This window comes from Phocoena sinus, chromosome 16, assembly GCF_008692025.1.
Source record: "Phocoena sinus isolate mPhoSin1 chromosome 16, mPhoSin1.pri, whole genome shotgun sequence".
NCBI classification, from domain to species: domain Eukaryota; kingdom Metazoa; phylum Chordata; class Mammalia; order Artiodactyla; family Phocoenidae; genus Phocoena; species Phocoena sinus.
The window spans coordinates 51,817,118-51,832,803 of NC_045778.1; the positions used below are offsets into that span (position 1 = coordinate 51,817,118).

At 42.6% G+C, this 15,686-nt stretch overlaps 1 protein-coding gene across 2 annotated transcripts in view; it reads left to right on the plus strand.

Annotated features, from left to right (window-relative positions):
- Positions 1 to 15,686, plus strand: part of PDE6C (phosphodiesterase 6C) — a 64,502-nt gene that overhangs the window by 15,023 nt on the left and 33,793 nt on the right. For both annotated transcript variants that reach the window (XM_032608615.1, XM_032608614.1), the window contains exons 8-10: positions 9,620 to 9,667; positions 14,154 to 14,303; positions 14,897 to 15,040. In XM_032608615.1, the coding sequence (XP_032464506.1) occupies positions 9,620 to 9,667; positions 14,154 to 14,303; positions 14,897 to 15,040 (342 nt within the window). The remainder of the gene's footprint in view (positions 1 to 9,619; positions 9,668 to 14,153; positions 14,304 to 14,896; positions 15,041 to 15,686) is intronic.

Genomic DNA, 15,686 nt, shown 5'->3' on the forward strand with positions numbered 1-15,686 from the left:
CAGAGTTCCCTGTGCTATACAGTAGGTCCTTATTAGTTATCTATTTTATATATAGTAGAGCGTATATGTCAATCCCAGGCTCCCAATTTATCCCTCCCCCGTAACCATGTTTGTTTTCTACATCTGTGACTCTATTTCTGTTTTGTAAATGAGTTCATTTGTACCATTTTTTTAGATTCCATATATAAGCAATATCATATGATATTTATCTTTTCTCTGACTTATTTCACCTAGCATTATAATCTATAGGTCCATCCATGTTGCTGCAAATGGCATTATTTTATTCTTTTTTATTATGCCCCACTTTTTTTTTTTTTTTTTAAACATCTTTATTGGGGTATAATTGCTTTACAATGGTGTGTTAGTTTCTGCTTTATAACAAAGTGAATCAGCTATACATATACATATGTTCCCATATGTCTTCCCTCTTGCGTCTCCCTCCCTCCCACTCTCCCCATCCCACACTTCCAGGCTGTCACAAAGCACCGAGCTAATATCCCTGTGCCTTGCGGCTGCTTCCCCCAGCTATCTACCTTACTACGTTTGTTAGTGTGTATATGTCCATGACTCTCTCTCTCGCCCTGTCAAAACTCACCCTTCCCCCTCCCCATATCCTCAAGTCCGTTCTCCAGTAGGTCTGCGTCTTTATTCCTATCTTACCCCTAGGTTCTTCATGACATTTTTTTCCCTTAAATTCCATATATATGTGTTAGCATACAGTATTTGTCTTTTTCTTTCTGACTTACTTCACTCTGTATGACAGACTCTAGGTCTATCCATCTCATTACAAATAGCTCAATTTCATTTCTTTTTAAGGCTGAGTAATATTCCATTGTGTATATGTGCCACATCTTCTTTATCCATTCATCCGATGATGGGCGCTTAGGTTGTTTCCATGTCCTGGCTATTGTAAATAGAGCTGCAATGAACATTTTGGTACATGACTCTTTTTGAATTTTGGTTTTCTCAGGGTATATGCCAAGTAGTGGGATTGCTGGGTCATATGGTAATTCTATTTGTAGTTTTTTAAGGAACCTCCATACTGTTCTCCACAGTGGCTGAACCAATTCACATTCCCACCAGCAGTGCAAGAGTGTCCCCTTTTCTCCACACCCTCTCCAGCATTTATTGTTTCTAGATTTTTTGATGATGGCCATTCTGACTGGTGTGAGATGATATCTCATTGTAGTTTTGATTTGCATTTCTCTAATGATTAATGATGTTGAGCATTCTTTCATGTGTTTGTTGGCATTCTGTATATCTTCTTTGGAGAAATGTCTATCTAGGTCTTCTGCCCATTTTTGGATGGGGTTGTTTGTTTTTTTGTTATTGAGCTGCATGAGCTGCTTGTAAATTTTGGAGATTAATCCTTTGTCAGTTGCTTCATTTGCAAATGTTTTCTCCCATTCTGAGGGTTGTCTTTTGGTCTTGGTTATGGTTTCCTTTGCTGTGCAAAAGCTTTGAAGTTTCATTAGGTCCCATTTGTTTATTTTTGTTTTTATTTCCATTACTCTAGGAGGTGGGTCAGAAAGGATCTTGCTGTGATTTATGTCATAGAGTGTTCTTCCTATGTTTTCTTCTAAGAGTTGGATAGTTTCTGGCCTTACATTTAGGTCTTTAATCCATTTTGAGCTTATTTTTGTGTATGGTGTTAGGGAGTGATCTAATCTCATACTTTTACATGTACCTGTCCAGTTTTCCCAGCACCATTTATTGAAGAGGCTGTCCTTTCTCCACTGTACATTCCTGCCTCCTTTATCAAAGATAAGGTGTCCATATGTGCGTGGGTTTATCTCTGGGCTTTCTATCCTGTTCCACTGATCTATCTTTCTGTTTTTGTGCCAGTACCATACTGTCTTGATTACTGTTGCTTTGTAATATAGTCTAAAGTCAGGGAGCCTTATTCCTCCAGCTCCTTTTTTCGTTCTCAAGATTGCTTTGGCTATTCGGGATCTTTTGTGTTTCCATACAAATTGCGAAATTTTTTGTTCTAGTTCTGTGAAAAATGCCAGTGGTAGTTTGATAGGGATTGCATTGAATCTGTAGATTGCTTTGGGTAGTAGAGTCATTTTCACAATGTTGATTCTTCCCATCCAAGAACATGGTATATCTCTCCATCTATTTGTATCATCTTTAATTTCTTTCATCAGTATCTTATAATTTTCTGCATACAGGTCTTTCGTATCCTTAGGTAGGTTTATTCCTAGATATTTTATTCTTTTTGTTGCAATGGTAAATGGGAGTGTTTTCTTGATTTCACTTTCAGATTTTTCATCATTAGTATATAGGAATGCCAGAGATTTCTGTGCATTAATTTTGTATCCTGCTACTTTACCAAATTCATTGATTAGCTCTAGTAGTTTTCTGGTAGCATCTTTAGGATTCTCTATGTATAGTATCATGTCATCTGCAAACAGTGACAGCTTTACTTCTTCTTTTCCGATTTGGATTCCTTTTATTTCCTTTTCTTCTCTGATTGCTGTGGCTAAAACTTCCAAAACTATGTTGAATAAGAGTGGTGAGAGTGGGCAACCTTGTCTTGTTCCTGATCTTAGTGGAAATGCTTTCAGTTTTTCACCATTGAGGATGATGTTTGCTGTGGGCTTGTCATATATGGCTTTTATTATGTTTAGGAAAGTTCCCTCTATGCCTACTTTCTGGAGGGTTTTTATCATAAATGGGTGTTGAATTTTGTCGAAAGCTTTCTCTGCATCTATTGAGATGATCATATGGTTTTTCTCCTTCAATTTGTTAATATGGTTTATCACATTGATAGATTTGCGTATATTGAAGAATCCTTGCATTCCTGGAATAAACCCCACTTGATCATGGTGTATGATCCTTTTAATGTGCTTTTGGATTCTGTTTGCTAGTATTTTGTTGAGGATTTTTGCATCTATGTTCATCAGTGATATTGGCCTGTAGTTTTCTTTCTTTGTGACATCCTTGTCTGGTTTTGGTATCAAGGTGATGGTGGCTTCGTAGAAGGAATTTGGGAGTGTTCCTCCCTCTGCTATATTTTGGAAGAGTTTGAGAAGGATAGGTGTTAGCTCTTCTCTAAATGTTTGATAGAATTCACCTGTGAAGCCATCTGGTCCTGGGCTTTTGTTTGTTGGAAGGTTTTTAATCACAGTTTCAATTTCAGTGCTTGTGATTGGTCTGTTCATATTTTCTATTTCTTCCTGATTCACTCTTGGCAGGTTGTGCATTTCTAAGAATTTGTCCATTTCTTCCAGATTGTCCATTTTATTGGCATAGAGTTGCTTGTAGTAATCTCTCATGATTTTTTTTATTTCTGCAGTGTCAGTTGTTACTTCTCCTTTTTCATTTCTAATTCTATTGATTTGAGTCTTCTCCCTTTTTTTCTTGATGAGTCTGGCTAGTGGTTTATCTATTTTGTTTATCTTCTCAAAGAACCAGCTTTTAGTTTTATTGATCTTTGCTATTGTTTCCTTCATTTCTTTTTCATTTATTTCTGATCTGATTTTTATGATTTCTTTCCTTCTGCTAGCTTTGGGGTTTTTTTGTTCTTCTTTCTCTAATTGCTTGAGGTGCAAGGTTAGGCTGTTTATTCGAGATGTTTCCTGCTTCTTAAGGTGGGCTTGTATTGCTATAAACTTCCCCCTTAGAACTGCTTTTGCTGCATCCCATAGGTTTTGGGTCGTTGTGTCTCCATTGTCATTTGTTTCTAGGTATTTTTTTATTTCCTCTTTGATTTCTTCAGTGATCACTTCATTATTAAGTAGTGTATTGTTTAGCCTCCATGTGTTTGTATTTTTTACAGATCTTTTCCTGTAATTGATATCTAGTCTCATGGCGTTGTGGTCGGAAAAGATACTTGATACAATTTCAGTTTTCTTAAATTTACCAAGGCTTGATTTGTGACCCAAGATATGATCTATCCTGGAGAATGTTCCATGAGCACTTGAGAAAAATGTGTATTCTGTTGTTTTTGGATGGAGTGTCCTATAAATATCAATTAAGTCCATCTTGTTTAATGTATCATTTAAAGCTTGTGTTTCCTTATTTATTTTCATTTTGGATGATCTGTCCATGGGTGAAAGTGGGGTGTTAAAGTCCCCTACTATGAATGTGTTACTGTTGATCTCCCCTTTTATGGTTGTTAGTATTTGCCTTATGTATTGAGGTGCTCCTATGTTGGGTTATGCCCCACTTTTTAAGCACCTCTTCTCTCCTAGGTGTTTCCTAGGTAAACATGTTATTGTCCAAAAATCAATTTGGAGAGAGCTAATGCATCAAAAGCCAACTCATTGAATGGTTCATTTGCCAAATCATCAATTTGCCATATAACCAACTTGCCAGAGTCGATTCCAAAGCTGTGGAGGACATTTTCCCCCGAGATTTTGTTTCTATCACAGACTCCTTGCACTTGCTTTACTACTGCCTTTCACCTCTCAGCTCCTGCCCTTGGCCTCACCCCTGCTGTTATCCTTTCTGCTGGTAGCCCAAGCCCAAGATGGCAAATTGGTGTAAATCTAGTTTAAGGCATTTCTCACCAAATTGCTCATTAGACAAGTTAGCATTCCCAAAGTGATTTTCAGAGAATTGACCTTGAGCCATTTCCTGGGACTCCAGAATTGGGGTGAACATACCTCCCAGTTTGTATGGGACAACCTCCATTTACACCTGTTGTCCTCATGAGTTATTCAGCCTTCCCTTTCACTCCCAAATGTGTCATCCTATACTATGTGCTTACAAAAGGCAGGATCTATTAAAAAACATTTTTTTTGTGTATAGAACAGGATTTCTCAAACTTGCCACTACTGACATTGTGGACGAGATAATTATTTGTAGTGGGGAGCTGTCCTCTGAATTGTAGGGTTTTTAGCAGCCTCCCTGCCCTCTACCCATTAGATGCCAGTAGCACCACCCTGCTATGACAATCCAAAATGTCTCAGACATTGCTAAATATCTCCTGGTGGGTAAAATCACCCATGGATGAGAACCACTGGTCTAGAGGATGATATCAAACATTTCAGCAGACCCAGCCAGAGCAGTGCCATTCTTGGGGGACTGTTGTGATATGATGGTGGGTTTTGGTGAAGAGAGCAACGGGCTATGACTCAGGATCCCTGGGTGCCATGACTCAGTCCTGCCTTGAGCAAATCCATTGGCAAATCCTTGACCTTGGGCAAATCCCTTGACTTCTCTGGGTTTTAATGTCATCATCTGTAAAATGAGGTTGTTGACCTAATTATTTAAGTGACAGGGGCTTCAAGAATCTTTAAATGCTGTTTTCTGGATAATAAAAATGATGCGCAATTTTAAAAAATAAATTTATTTATTTATTTTTGGCTGCATTGGGTCTTCGTTGCTGTGCGTAGGCTTTTCTCTAGTTGTGGCGAGCGGGGGCTACTCTTCGTTGTGGTGCGTGGGCTTCTCATTGCGGTGGCTTCTCTTGTTGCGGAGCACAGGCTCTAGGTGCGCGGGCTTCAATAGTTGTGGCACATGGGCTCAGTAGTTGTGGCACACGGGCTTACTTGCTCCGCGGCATGTGGGATCTTCCCGGACCAGGGCTCGAACCCGCGTCCCCTACACTGGCAGGCGGATTCTTAACCAGTGCGCCACCAGGGAAGTCCATGCTGTGCCATTTAAATCATAATTAATTGTATATATATGATGCTCCTCTAGACTGCTTGAAACTTTTCCTTTTAGCTTTTTCAAACTTTTCCCTTGATAATTTTCTCGCAAACCCTTTCTAATAGAGTAAAGACAGGCTTTCAGGTGAGCAGTCTCAGAGGTCTTTCAGCTGGACCTTGCTGGACTTGGGGAACACATGCCCACAGAGTTCTCATCAAACCAGTAAATCCCAGCTCTGACTGGGAAGCGGCAGACTTCAGTTGAGTGACTTTTTAGAGTTGAAAACATGAGATATTAAAAATGAAAATTAGTTTGTAGAATTACATTTATAGAATTGGAGGCCTTAAATACAGGATCAAACCAAGCTGGAATCAAGATGACCTGTAAACTTAGAGAGAGACAGAGAGAGACAGAGAGACAGAAACAGAGACAGAGAGAGATGGGGAGGGTAGAGAGGATTTTTTTTTAAAATAAATTTATTTATTTATTTTTGGCTGCGTTGGGTCTTCGTTGCTGGGTGAGGGTTTCTCTAGTTGTGATGAGCATGGGCTGCTCTTAATTGCGGTGTCCGGGCTTCTCATTGCGGTGGCTTCTCTTGCTGTGGAGCATGAGCTCTAGGTGTGTGGGCTTCAGTAGTTGTGGCACTGAGGCTCAATAGTTGTGGCTTGCGGGCTCCAGAGCGCAGGCTCAGTAGCTGTGGCACACGGGCCTAGTTGCTCCATGGCATGTGGGATCTTCCCAGACCAGGGATCAAATCTGTGTCCCTTGCATTGGCAGGAGGATTCTTAACCACTGTGCCACCAGGGAAGCCCTAGGATTTTTGAATATTGAGTGAAATACTTGGCCTCGAGGACCTTGACCGATCTATAGATGTTCTCGAAAGGCTGGAAAAGCCTGGACCAAAGCAGTTACTGTTGATGGAAAGGTCAGAAAAGAGAACTAAACTGCTTTTTGTCTCTTTTACACACACCTGAAGGATGCTCAGCCAATCAGTTCACGTTATTTATTCAAATTAGATTATAAAAATGAATGGATAAAAAAAAAAAAAGGAATGGATAGCACAAATGAGTCCTTAAATACTTAGACTGTATATACTAACAAAAACTTAGAAAGATGGTCCCATTTGCTTTGTAAGATAGTACAAAAACAGTAGACCTGGCTCAAGCACTCCCAGAAAGCACTTCCCTTGGGCCAGAGGGGCCGGCACAGTTAGTGCACTAGATGGAGAGGCCTTCTCTTACCTACTCACCAGACTGGTAGATTTTTGGGAGTTTGGTAAGCAGGTTGTTAAACTGTTGGCAACTTGAAATCCTCCATGGTGGGAGGATTTACAACATGGAATTGGTTAATGATACAAATCAGGGCTTTCCCCACCCCCTAGCAGGAGAGGTGATTCCACCAGCACCCTCGCTGGAGATCCCGGTTCTTGTTTCATCCCATGAATTTGAACAAAATCACTTATCCTCTTTGGGCTTCTATTTCCTCATCTTTGAAAAGAAAAGCTTAAACAATTATTAAAGTGCCTTCTAACTTTAAAATGCTATGATTTAAAGTATCTAATTTATCGGGGAGCTCTTCTCAATACTCTATAATGACCTGTATGGGAGGGGAATGTAAAGAAGAGTGGATATATGGGTATGTGTGGCCAATTCACTTTGCTGTACAGTAGAAACTAACACAACATTATAGATGAACTATACTCCAATAAAAATTTAAAAATAAAAAGAAAAGATGCCTGGCTAATACAGTGGCATATAAAATCATCAATTCTAGAACTTGGAACTTCAGATCATTCTGATCTTAACCCAGTGTCTTTCCAAACTGAATATTGGCTAAGACTGGGCCATACTAATGAATAACACTTTCTCCTTATCTGGAAGTGGGTTGTAAGAACCACTGCAGTTGTGCTGTTCCATCCACATGCATGCTTATCCCACAGATCCTGCACAATACTTTTTTTTCCAACACGTGGAGAATGTTGTAGTATAATAGAAGAAATAAACAGAGCATTCTCAAGTGACCAGTTTATTCATTTTAGGTGAGAGTACATATAATGAAATGCATTTTTGCTCAGAAATGCAAAGGGTCCTCTCTGCTATTGTCAAACTTGTTTTTATAAACTCCTACGTTATATTTTATTTTGGTATATCGATCTTGAGTACTTCATTGTCAGGTCTTCATTGGTAAACCCCTTCCCTGTGACAGTGCAGTGTGTACTCAGTTTTGGAGCATGGAAAATGCATGTATTTGTTTTGTACCTGTAGTCTGGATATATAATTGACATCTTTGTGCTTTGGTGTTTCAAAAATTTTAAGGCTGTAACGAGGAGTCACATTTACAGCCATCGATATATTCTCTACGATGAATATGCTCCCTTAATTAAATCATGATGCTGGAAAAACAAACAAAAATAAAGTATCTAATGTAATTTTGGTGGAAAGAAAGATATTGTCTTTTATTAAGACATTAATATAAATGTTTCAGACATTACATGAAATTTCTAAAAATCTTTTATGTTCTGATATAATGTTATAAGTCATAATTCTAGTTATTGCTTTATATATCTCAGAAATAACTAAATTTCCTTGTCAGTTGCATTATTATGAACTTTCATCACATCTTTAACCGTGGTCATTTTTAAGTCTTTTGTCATTTACCGACAGTTCTGGGTGTACTCTGATGCTTTTGCAAATATGTTCCTATAAAAGGGTTTCATCTTCAAGGAATTCATGGAAAAGACTCTGACAAGTACAGGTTTCTGGTCACCGACTATACTGCTGAACTGAATGAACAAGCATTTTCAGAACTCTAATGGAAAACTGATGAATTCATAAAAGCGCTAACAAAAGATCAAGATGAAAAAAATTAATTACATGGGACAGTGAACTGCTGAGGATGATTATAACTTTTGTGACTTTCCATTTGAATAAAAAAAAATCTCCCCCCCAAAAATTAAATCCACTGCTTGTTACTTAAAAAAAAAAAAAAAGACCCATTTGTGATTTGACCTGATGTAAAGATAATCCGAAATGACCCAAAAATGGAATGATTTCTTGTCCTTATGGATGTGAGCAAGTCTCTGAGTTTAGTACTTAAAGTGATGTCTTGTAATGAATATTTACTTTGGCGTACCTAAAAGGCCGTCTGGCTTTTCCCTCCTGCCCCTTAGCCACTTTCTTCCAACCCGGATCCCACATCAGAAAAAAAAAAAAAAAGAAGGCAAACAGAGCCTTCCCAGGATTGCTGCCACACCTGCCCAGGCAGAAAGGCCCTTTTGCTTAGACTCCTCCTCTCCTCGATCTGAACAACTAGTTGCTTTGAATTTGGAAGAAGAATCCTTAGAGGCTGAGAGAGTAGGAAGGAGCAGAGATGGGGCTAAATGTCATCCAGTGACTTAATTAGTAGAAGAGAAGCTAACTTTGTTACCCACCCAGGTCCTTGGAGTCTTTAATCAATAGCAATTGGTAAGAGGCCAGAGGAGAAATTCAGGCGAGGCTTTATTGGCACTCGCAGCAGCTTGAGGGAGAAAAACAAGACACAGGTGCCCTTGTTTGCTTCCTGGGAGGGGCGAGGGTGGGGGTGGATTGGTGGGTCGGGCCGGAGGGGCGGTTTAAGTAGTCTGCCCACCCCCTTGGCCGTGCTGTGTGCGGGGATCACACGCAGTCCTCTGCTTTTCTTCCTGGCACCTCAGAAGTGGCAGTTGGTTCGTGGCCTTTTTGTGTCTTATCGTTCATGATTTGCCCCAACTGGGCATGCACGCAGTTGTTTTCAGTCCCTTATAGTTTCTTTGTATTCTGTTGCTCCAGGAGATGTTTGCTCAGATGCAAGCACTCCAGTAAAGGGGGCCCAGGTCCCAGCCCACCTCGACTCCAGCGTGTTGTTAGCACATGTGGCCTCACTGAGGTCTAGGGTGAATAATTTGCCTGCGAGCTATGGAGACCCAGGGAGGAAACCCTTGCTCCCCGCGTTCTTTCTCGTTCAGCTTTGTGGCTTAATGGCTCCTCTTGCTTTGCAACAGATCTGCAACATGCTGAACGCCCCAGCGGATGAATACTTCACATTTCAGGTAACTGCCCTCTGCCAGGCCTCCCCTGTCAGTGTGGGGAGGGGGGCGGCACTGACCCTCTCCATCCCCAGAGGCTGCCTTATGCTCGGGGGTGACCAGGAGGCACACGCAAGGCTTATGTCCCACTCACCCTGGCTGGGCTGGTGGCCACCAAGTAACACGTTCTTCAGGGAAAGGAGAAGAGGGGGGAGGAGAGAAGGGTGTTTGTCACCCCAGCATTCGGCGGGGGGGCTGCCACTTCTCCGTTCTCTCCCACCCAGTGCCTAAAACAGCCCTGGCACGTCACAGGTGCTCAGTAAATGGCTTCTGCCTGAATGATTAGCTGGATACGTCCTACCACCTGGGTTCAGCCCTTTGGAGGTTTCTCGGGCCTGTCCCGGAGGCTTATTGCCACTGTTATCAGGAAAAGGAACTTCTTGTTGGGTTCTTGGGAGCCCCTCCTGCTGTCAGACTCTTGGTTTTATCTTTCCTCCTCCAACATCCAGAGATGCCCCTCCCCACCTGTCCCCTCTTGCACCCCCTCCCCACCTGACCATTGGCCCAGCAACCTCTCCTTTTCCTCCTTCTGGCCCTTGCCCTTCTGTGTCCTGTTTTAGCAGACATCCAGTTGGAGCCCGGCCCCAGTCGGGAGTGGAGATGGCCTTCCCAGTGGGGGTCACTAGCGTCCGTCTTCTGGTCTCACCCCGACACGCCCACAGAGCCCCATCTCTGCCCACGTGGCACAGCCGAAGCCGGCCTGGGGTGGGTGGGGTGAGGGGCGCACCCTCAGCAGCAGGGGCCCCCAGGCCTGGGAAACCTGTGCTCACTCGCCCAGTTACGGGGCAGGTTTCCTCCTGCTCTCCGCACTCCTCTCTGCTCACCACCGTGGAAGCGTGTGGACAACACGTGGCGTTTGCTCTAGCTCCTTCCTCCTTGCCTCCGAAGGCCTAACTGTGACCACACTGTGCCCAGCCATGACCCCTCTGTTTATGGCAACTGGGTGCGAGGAAGGAGTGCACAGGCAGGAAAAAGGGACAAGGACTCTCTAAGGTGTCTGAACCTTAAGCAGTCATAGTCTGAACAGGGAGGGCAGGGAGCTGGCCCAGAAGAATCGGGCCGCGCTTAGAGGTTTGGGGGCCTGTGCTTTCTGTGTGTGTGGGGTCCTCGTGTGGCCCCCGTGGGAGCAGCCACACAAGGGCTCTGACGGCGCAGAGGAGGCTGGGCACCCACCTGGGGTAAACCTCTAGCCTATAGGAATTGGCCAGCTCCCTAGGAAACATGCCCGTGAAAACATGCTTCTCAGGTCTCTGACTGTAGGAAGGATGACCATCAAATGGCTGCTGGGCTGGGAAACCCACTGTCCGCGCGGAGGCTGCACTTCCTGTGGGCCGGGATACTAACACAGGCCAGTTCCTGGGAGATGCCAGACTCCTGACCAGCACTGTTGGTCCTAGGAATCCCCTTCAGCCCTGCAAACTCTTTCAGAACTGCACTGTGGTCTAAGACACTCCCACCCAACTCTCCATCCTTCCTTCTGTCCTTAGCCCCGGGGTCAGGACTGCATCTTTTTTTTTAAAATAAATTTATTTATTTATTTTTGGCTGCATTGGGTCTTCGTTGCTGTGTGTGGGCTTTCTTTAGTTGTGGTGTGTGGGCTTCTCATTGCAGTGGCTTCTCTTGTTGCAGAGCACAGGCTCTAGGCACGCGGGCTTCAGTAGTTGTGGCTCACAGGCTCTAGAGCGCAGGCTCGGTAGTTGTGGTGCACGGGCTTAGTTGCTCCGCGGCATGTGGGATCTTCCTGGACCAGGGCTTGAACCCGTGTCCCCTGCATTGGCAGGTGGATTCTTAACCACTGCGCCACCAGGGAAGCCCAGGACTGCATCTTGATGGGCTCTCAGCCTCCCTCTCTGTTTTCCCTCACAGGCATTGCCCCTGTGGGTCATTCCAAAAGGCAGACTCAGGATAGGGTGCCCATCCTCCACAAACCTCCACCCTGCTGGGCCTTCTCATTCTGTCCACCTGCTCGCACCCACCTCCATTCTCACTAGTCCCTCTTGCACCTGAGAAGTTTAATGAAAAAACCAACGATTCAAAGTGAACTGTGGTCAGAACAAACCTGCAAAGGCAACGATTCTCAAACTGCGTTTCTTGGGGGCAGGGTGTACCTATTAGCTTCCTGTTGCTGCTGTAACAATTACCACTTAGTGGCTTAAAGCAACACAGCTGAGTTATCTTACGGTTCTGGAGTCAGAAGTCTAAAATGCGTCACACTGGGCTAAATTCAAGGTGCTGGCAGGACTGTGTTCCTTTCTAAAGGATCTGGGGGAGAACCTGTCTCCGTGTCTTTTCCAGCTTCTGAAGCTGCCTTGTCTCATGGCTCCCTTCCATCTTCAAAGCCAGCAGTCACATCGCCCTGACTTTGCGTCTGCTGTCATATCTCCTTCTCTGATTTTTGATCCTGACTCTCTCTTCTACTTTTAAGGATCCTTGTAATTACATTGGGTCCACCTGGAAAATCCAGGATACTTTCCCTATTTTAAGATCAGCTGACAACCTGAATTCCATCTGCGGTTTAATGCGCTTTTTCCCCATTTAAAGTAACCCGTTCACAGATTCCAGGGATTAGGAAGTAGACGTCTTCAGGGTAAGTGGTGTAACATGAATTAAAGTGATTCCAATTCACAGAAGAAAAAGTACATAGAATTTTCTGTCTTAAGTTTTTGTCCTATTTTTCTTAAATCTTAAGTTCCTTCTGTCACTTTTCTGTGAACAAGCTCTGACTTAATAGCAAGAGACATGAACATGAACAGGTACCAACTGAATATGTACTGAAAAAACAGAGGCAGTCAGTAAAGCTTATTTTGGAAGCTTTTTAAAAATAAATACACAGGTGCTTACCTTGCACACAGGTATTATCTTCTGTTATTGATGTTGTCTCTCATCCTTGTGAGGATATAAGTATATAAACATTTCATAGTAGTTTCCAAAAATGAAGACTTTGAGAACCACTGTGCACTGCTTTTTCTTTCCCCCAAAGCTTTGACCATTAGGAAGCATGAATTGAGGTTTGGTTTCTCTGCTTTTCGTTCTAAGTATAAAGGCAAGCTCTTCAACTAATAAGGAGTTGTTTATTGAGCATCCGTTATATGCCCAGCACCGTCCTGTCACTTAGGTAGAATTGAACAGTTTATGAAACAGCTCTTTGGTAAGATTAGAAAATAGCCTCAGAGACAACAGTCAACAGTTCCAAAGCATTTGGAAATTATCTAAATGCTAAATTGTACGGTCAAGTCTAGAAGTGCTGATGGAGTTCTGAAAAAGAAAAGTTCCATATGGGTGAAAAAAGTTAGAGAAGGCTTCAAGGGAGAGGTGAGACTTAACCAGAGCCTCTGAGGATGACTAAGCCGAGGACAGGCAGAAGAAGGAATAGCCTGGTGTGATGGGTGCTTGGCTACCTTTGCCTTGTTGCGTGCTGTGCAGGTACCACACCATGGTTCTCAGGCTTCGGAGGACTTTAGAATTACCTGGGGGGCCTATTTAAGATGCATGCCTAGAGATTATGAAACAAGCTGAAAAGAAAAAAATCTGTTGCCCTTGATCTTTGGGCAACACTTTGAGAAACACTCCTGAACTTCTGTGTCAGCATTCCCTACTAGACTGTTATCTTGAGGTTAGGGACTGTGATTTATTCACCTTTGCACCCCCAGCAACTAGCCCAGGTCCTGAAACATCGTGGGGATTGAGAGATGTTTACTAAGTGGAACCACACCACAGAACAAAAAACGATCTTGATGGATCGGTCAGGAAAGCAGAAACCACAGTAGGTATTTCAACAGAGATAATTTAATATAAGAATTTAGCTAAACAGGTTTTGAAGGACAGAAGAAATAAACAGGGAACACTGAGTTAACACAGGTAAATGCTTCCTATCCCTAGGGCTGGAGCGGGAGAGGTCAAAGAGAAGAGGGTAGGGTTGTCACAATACAGACACTTGGTTCTAGGACACTTAAATGTACTACAGCACTTTTATGGCTGTATAGTTCTAGCCATGTTCTGATACAACATACGAATTGTGCATCTAACACCCCCCAATTATTCTTTCTTTAAACTGAAAATAACCTAAGTGGGGAATAGTGAGGGCTACAGTGGCTATAAGGGGGTAGGGCAAGGGAGCCCTGTGTTGATGGATTAGTTCTCTATCTTGGTTCTAGTGGAGGTTGCACATATCTACCTATGTGATGAATTTGCATAGAAACACTCCTGCCTACCCCCGCACGTGCACAAATACATATACATCTGGTGAAATCTGAATAAGCTCCACGGATCGTACCAATGTGTATTCCCTGGTTTTGTTAGTGTACCGTAGTGACACAAGATGTTATGGGGAAGACTGGGTAAAGGGTACATGGAACTTCTCTGTACATATCTTCTGCAACCTGCTGTGTACCTATAGTTATTTCAAAAAAAATAGTTAAAAAAATAACCTTAGTGTCTTTATCGTTTGTAGAAAGGACCTGTAGATGAGACGGGTTGGATCATTAAAAATGTCTTGTCCCTGCCTGTTGTCAACAAGAAAGAAGACATCGTGGGTGTAGCTACATTTTACAACAGGAAGGATGGAAAGCCTTTTGACGAGTATGATGAACACATCACTGAGGTAAGTGCCATTATAAAATAATGGAGGTAGATGAAATGCATGAAATAATAGAAGATGCATAATTATTTGTTATTCTGGAATGATGTTTCTGAAGGGCAATTAAGACGTGAGTCACACATGGTTGCAGTCAATATATTGTTATTGTGTCATTTCTGTTTCCTGACTTCCGTAAACTACCGTTTTCTACCAAAGTGAACTTTTGGCTTAATCAAAATTCTTTTCAGTACTAGGGAATTGGGGAAAGGTCTCTCTCTCCTTTCTCCCTGCTCCCCTTCTATCACCTCTCACCCTTGCTGCCACCTCCAGCCCTCTCTGATTTTCAGGTCATGCTTTATCTACTGGATTTTTGTAATTCCTCTCCTCTAATAAGTATTCACGGTGCATGGAGCACTTTGAAAAGCAAGGGCTTAGCCAGTTTTATTGTCTGGCGCTGATGGCGCTGATTATTGTACTTTTTTTTCTTAGATTAAAACAAGGAACTGGGTTGTTGATGGTGGAAGGGAGATTGATTGATAGGAAAGCATGCAAACTGTTGCCTCCAAATCATTTTTTCTTTAGGTTTAGAGAATCGAATCACATTGTATCTATTTCAGACTCTCACACAATTTCTTGGATGGTCTCTCTTAAATACTGACACCTATGAGAAAATGAATAAACTAGTAAACAGAAAGGACATAGCCCAGGAAATGCTCATGAACCACACCAAAGCTACTCCTGATGAAATCAAGTCCATTTTGGTAAGTGAGGAATTTGTCCTGTGACATTAGATGCTATCTAACCATGGCCTCTGGAATTCGCCTAATTACCCGGAGGTCTGACAAATGAGAATAGGTTTAGTCCTGGGCTAGGAGGGGAGAAACAAAGAAGGAGGGGTTGAGTGGAACCTGAGTGGTCCACAGTACACAGAGCCTTACTGAATTTCCAGGCTGCTTGGTTGGAATAGCACTTTGTTAAAAATAGCTCTGTAGGAGCTGGAGTAGTGAGGTCTAGATTCAAGAGTGTTAGCAAGGAAAAAAATATTTCTAGGGAGCGAAATGTCAGCTGTTGCCGTGTAATGCTGTATAACAACCATAACCTCTCAGCGGTATATGATAATAAGCATTTATTTCTCACTTATGAGTTTGTGGGTTGACCAGATTTCAACTAATCTTGGTTGGGCTGGGCTCCAAGCTGTGCGTCTGGTTTGCTTTCTGCGTCTATCGTCCTTGATCAGCAGCTACCTGATAGATGTTCTTCTCATGGTGATGACAAGTACAAGAGAGCAAGCCCAGCTGTGAAGCTCGTTTCAATTCTTTCCTCACATCAAATTCACTAAAATTTTCAAGGTACAAACATGACCAAGGTCAGCATCATGGATGATTGGAGAGCAAGTAGATATTCGCT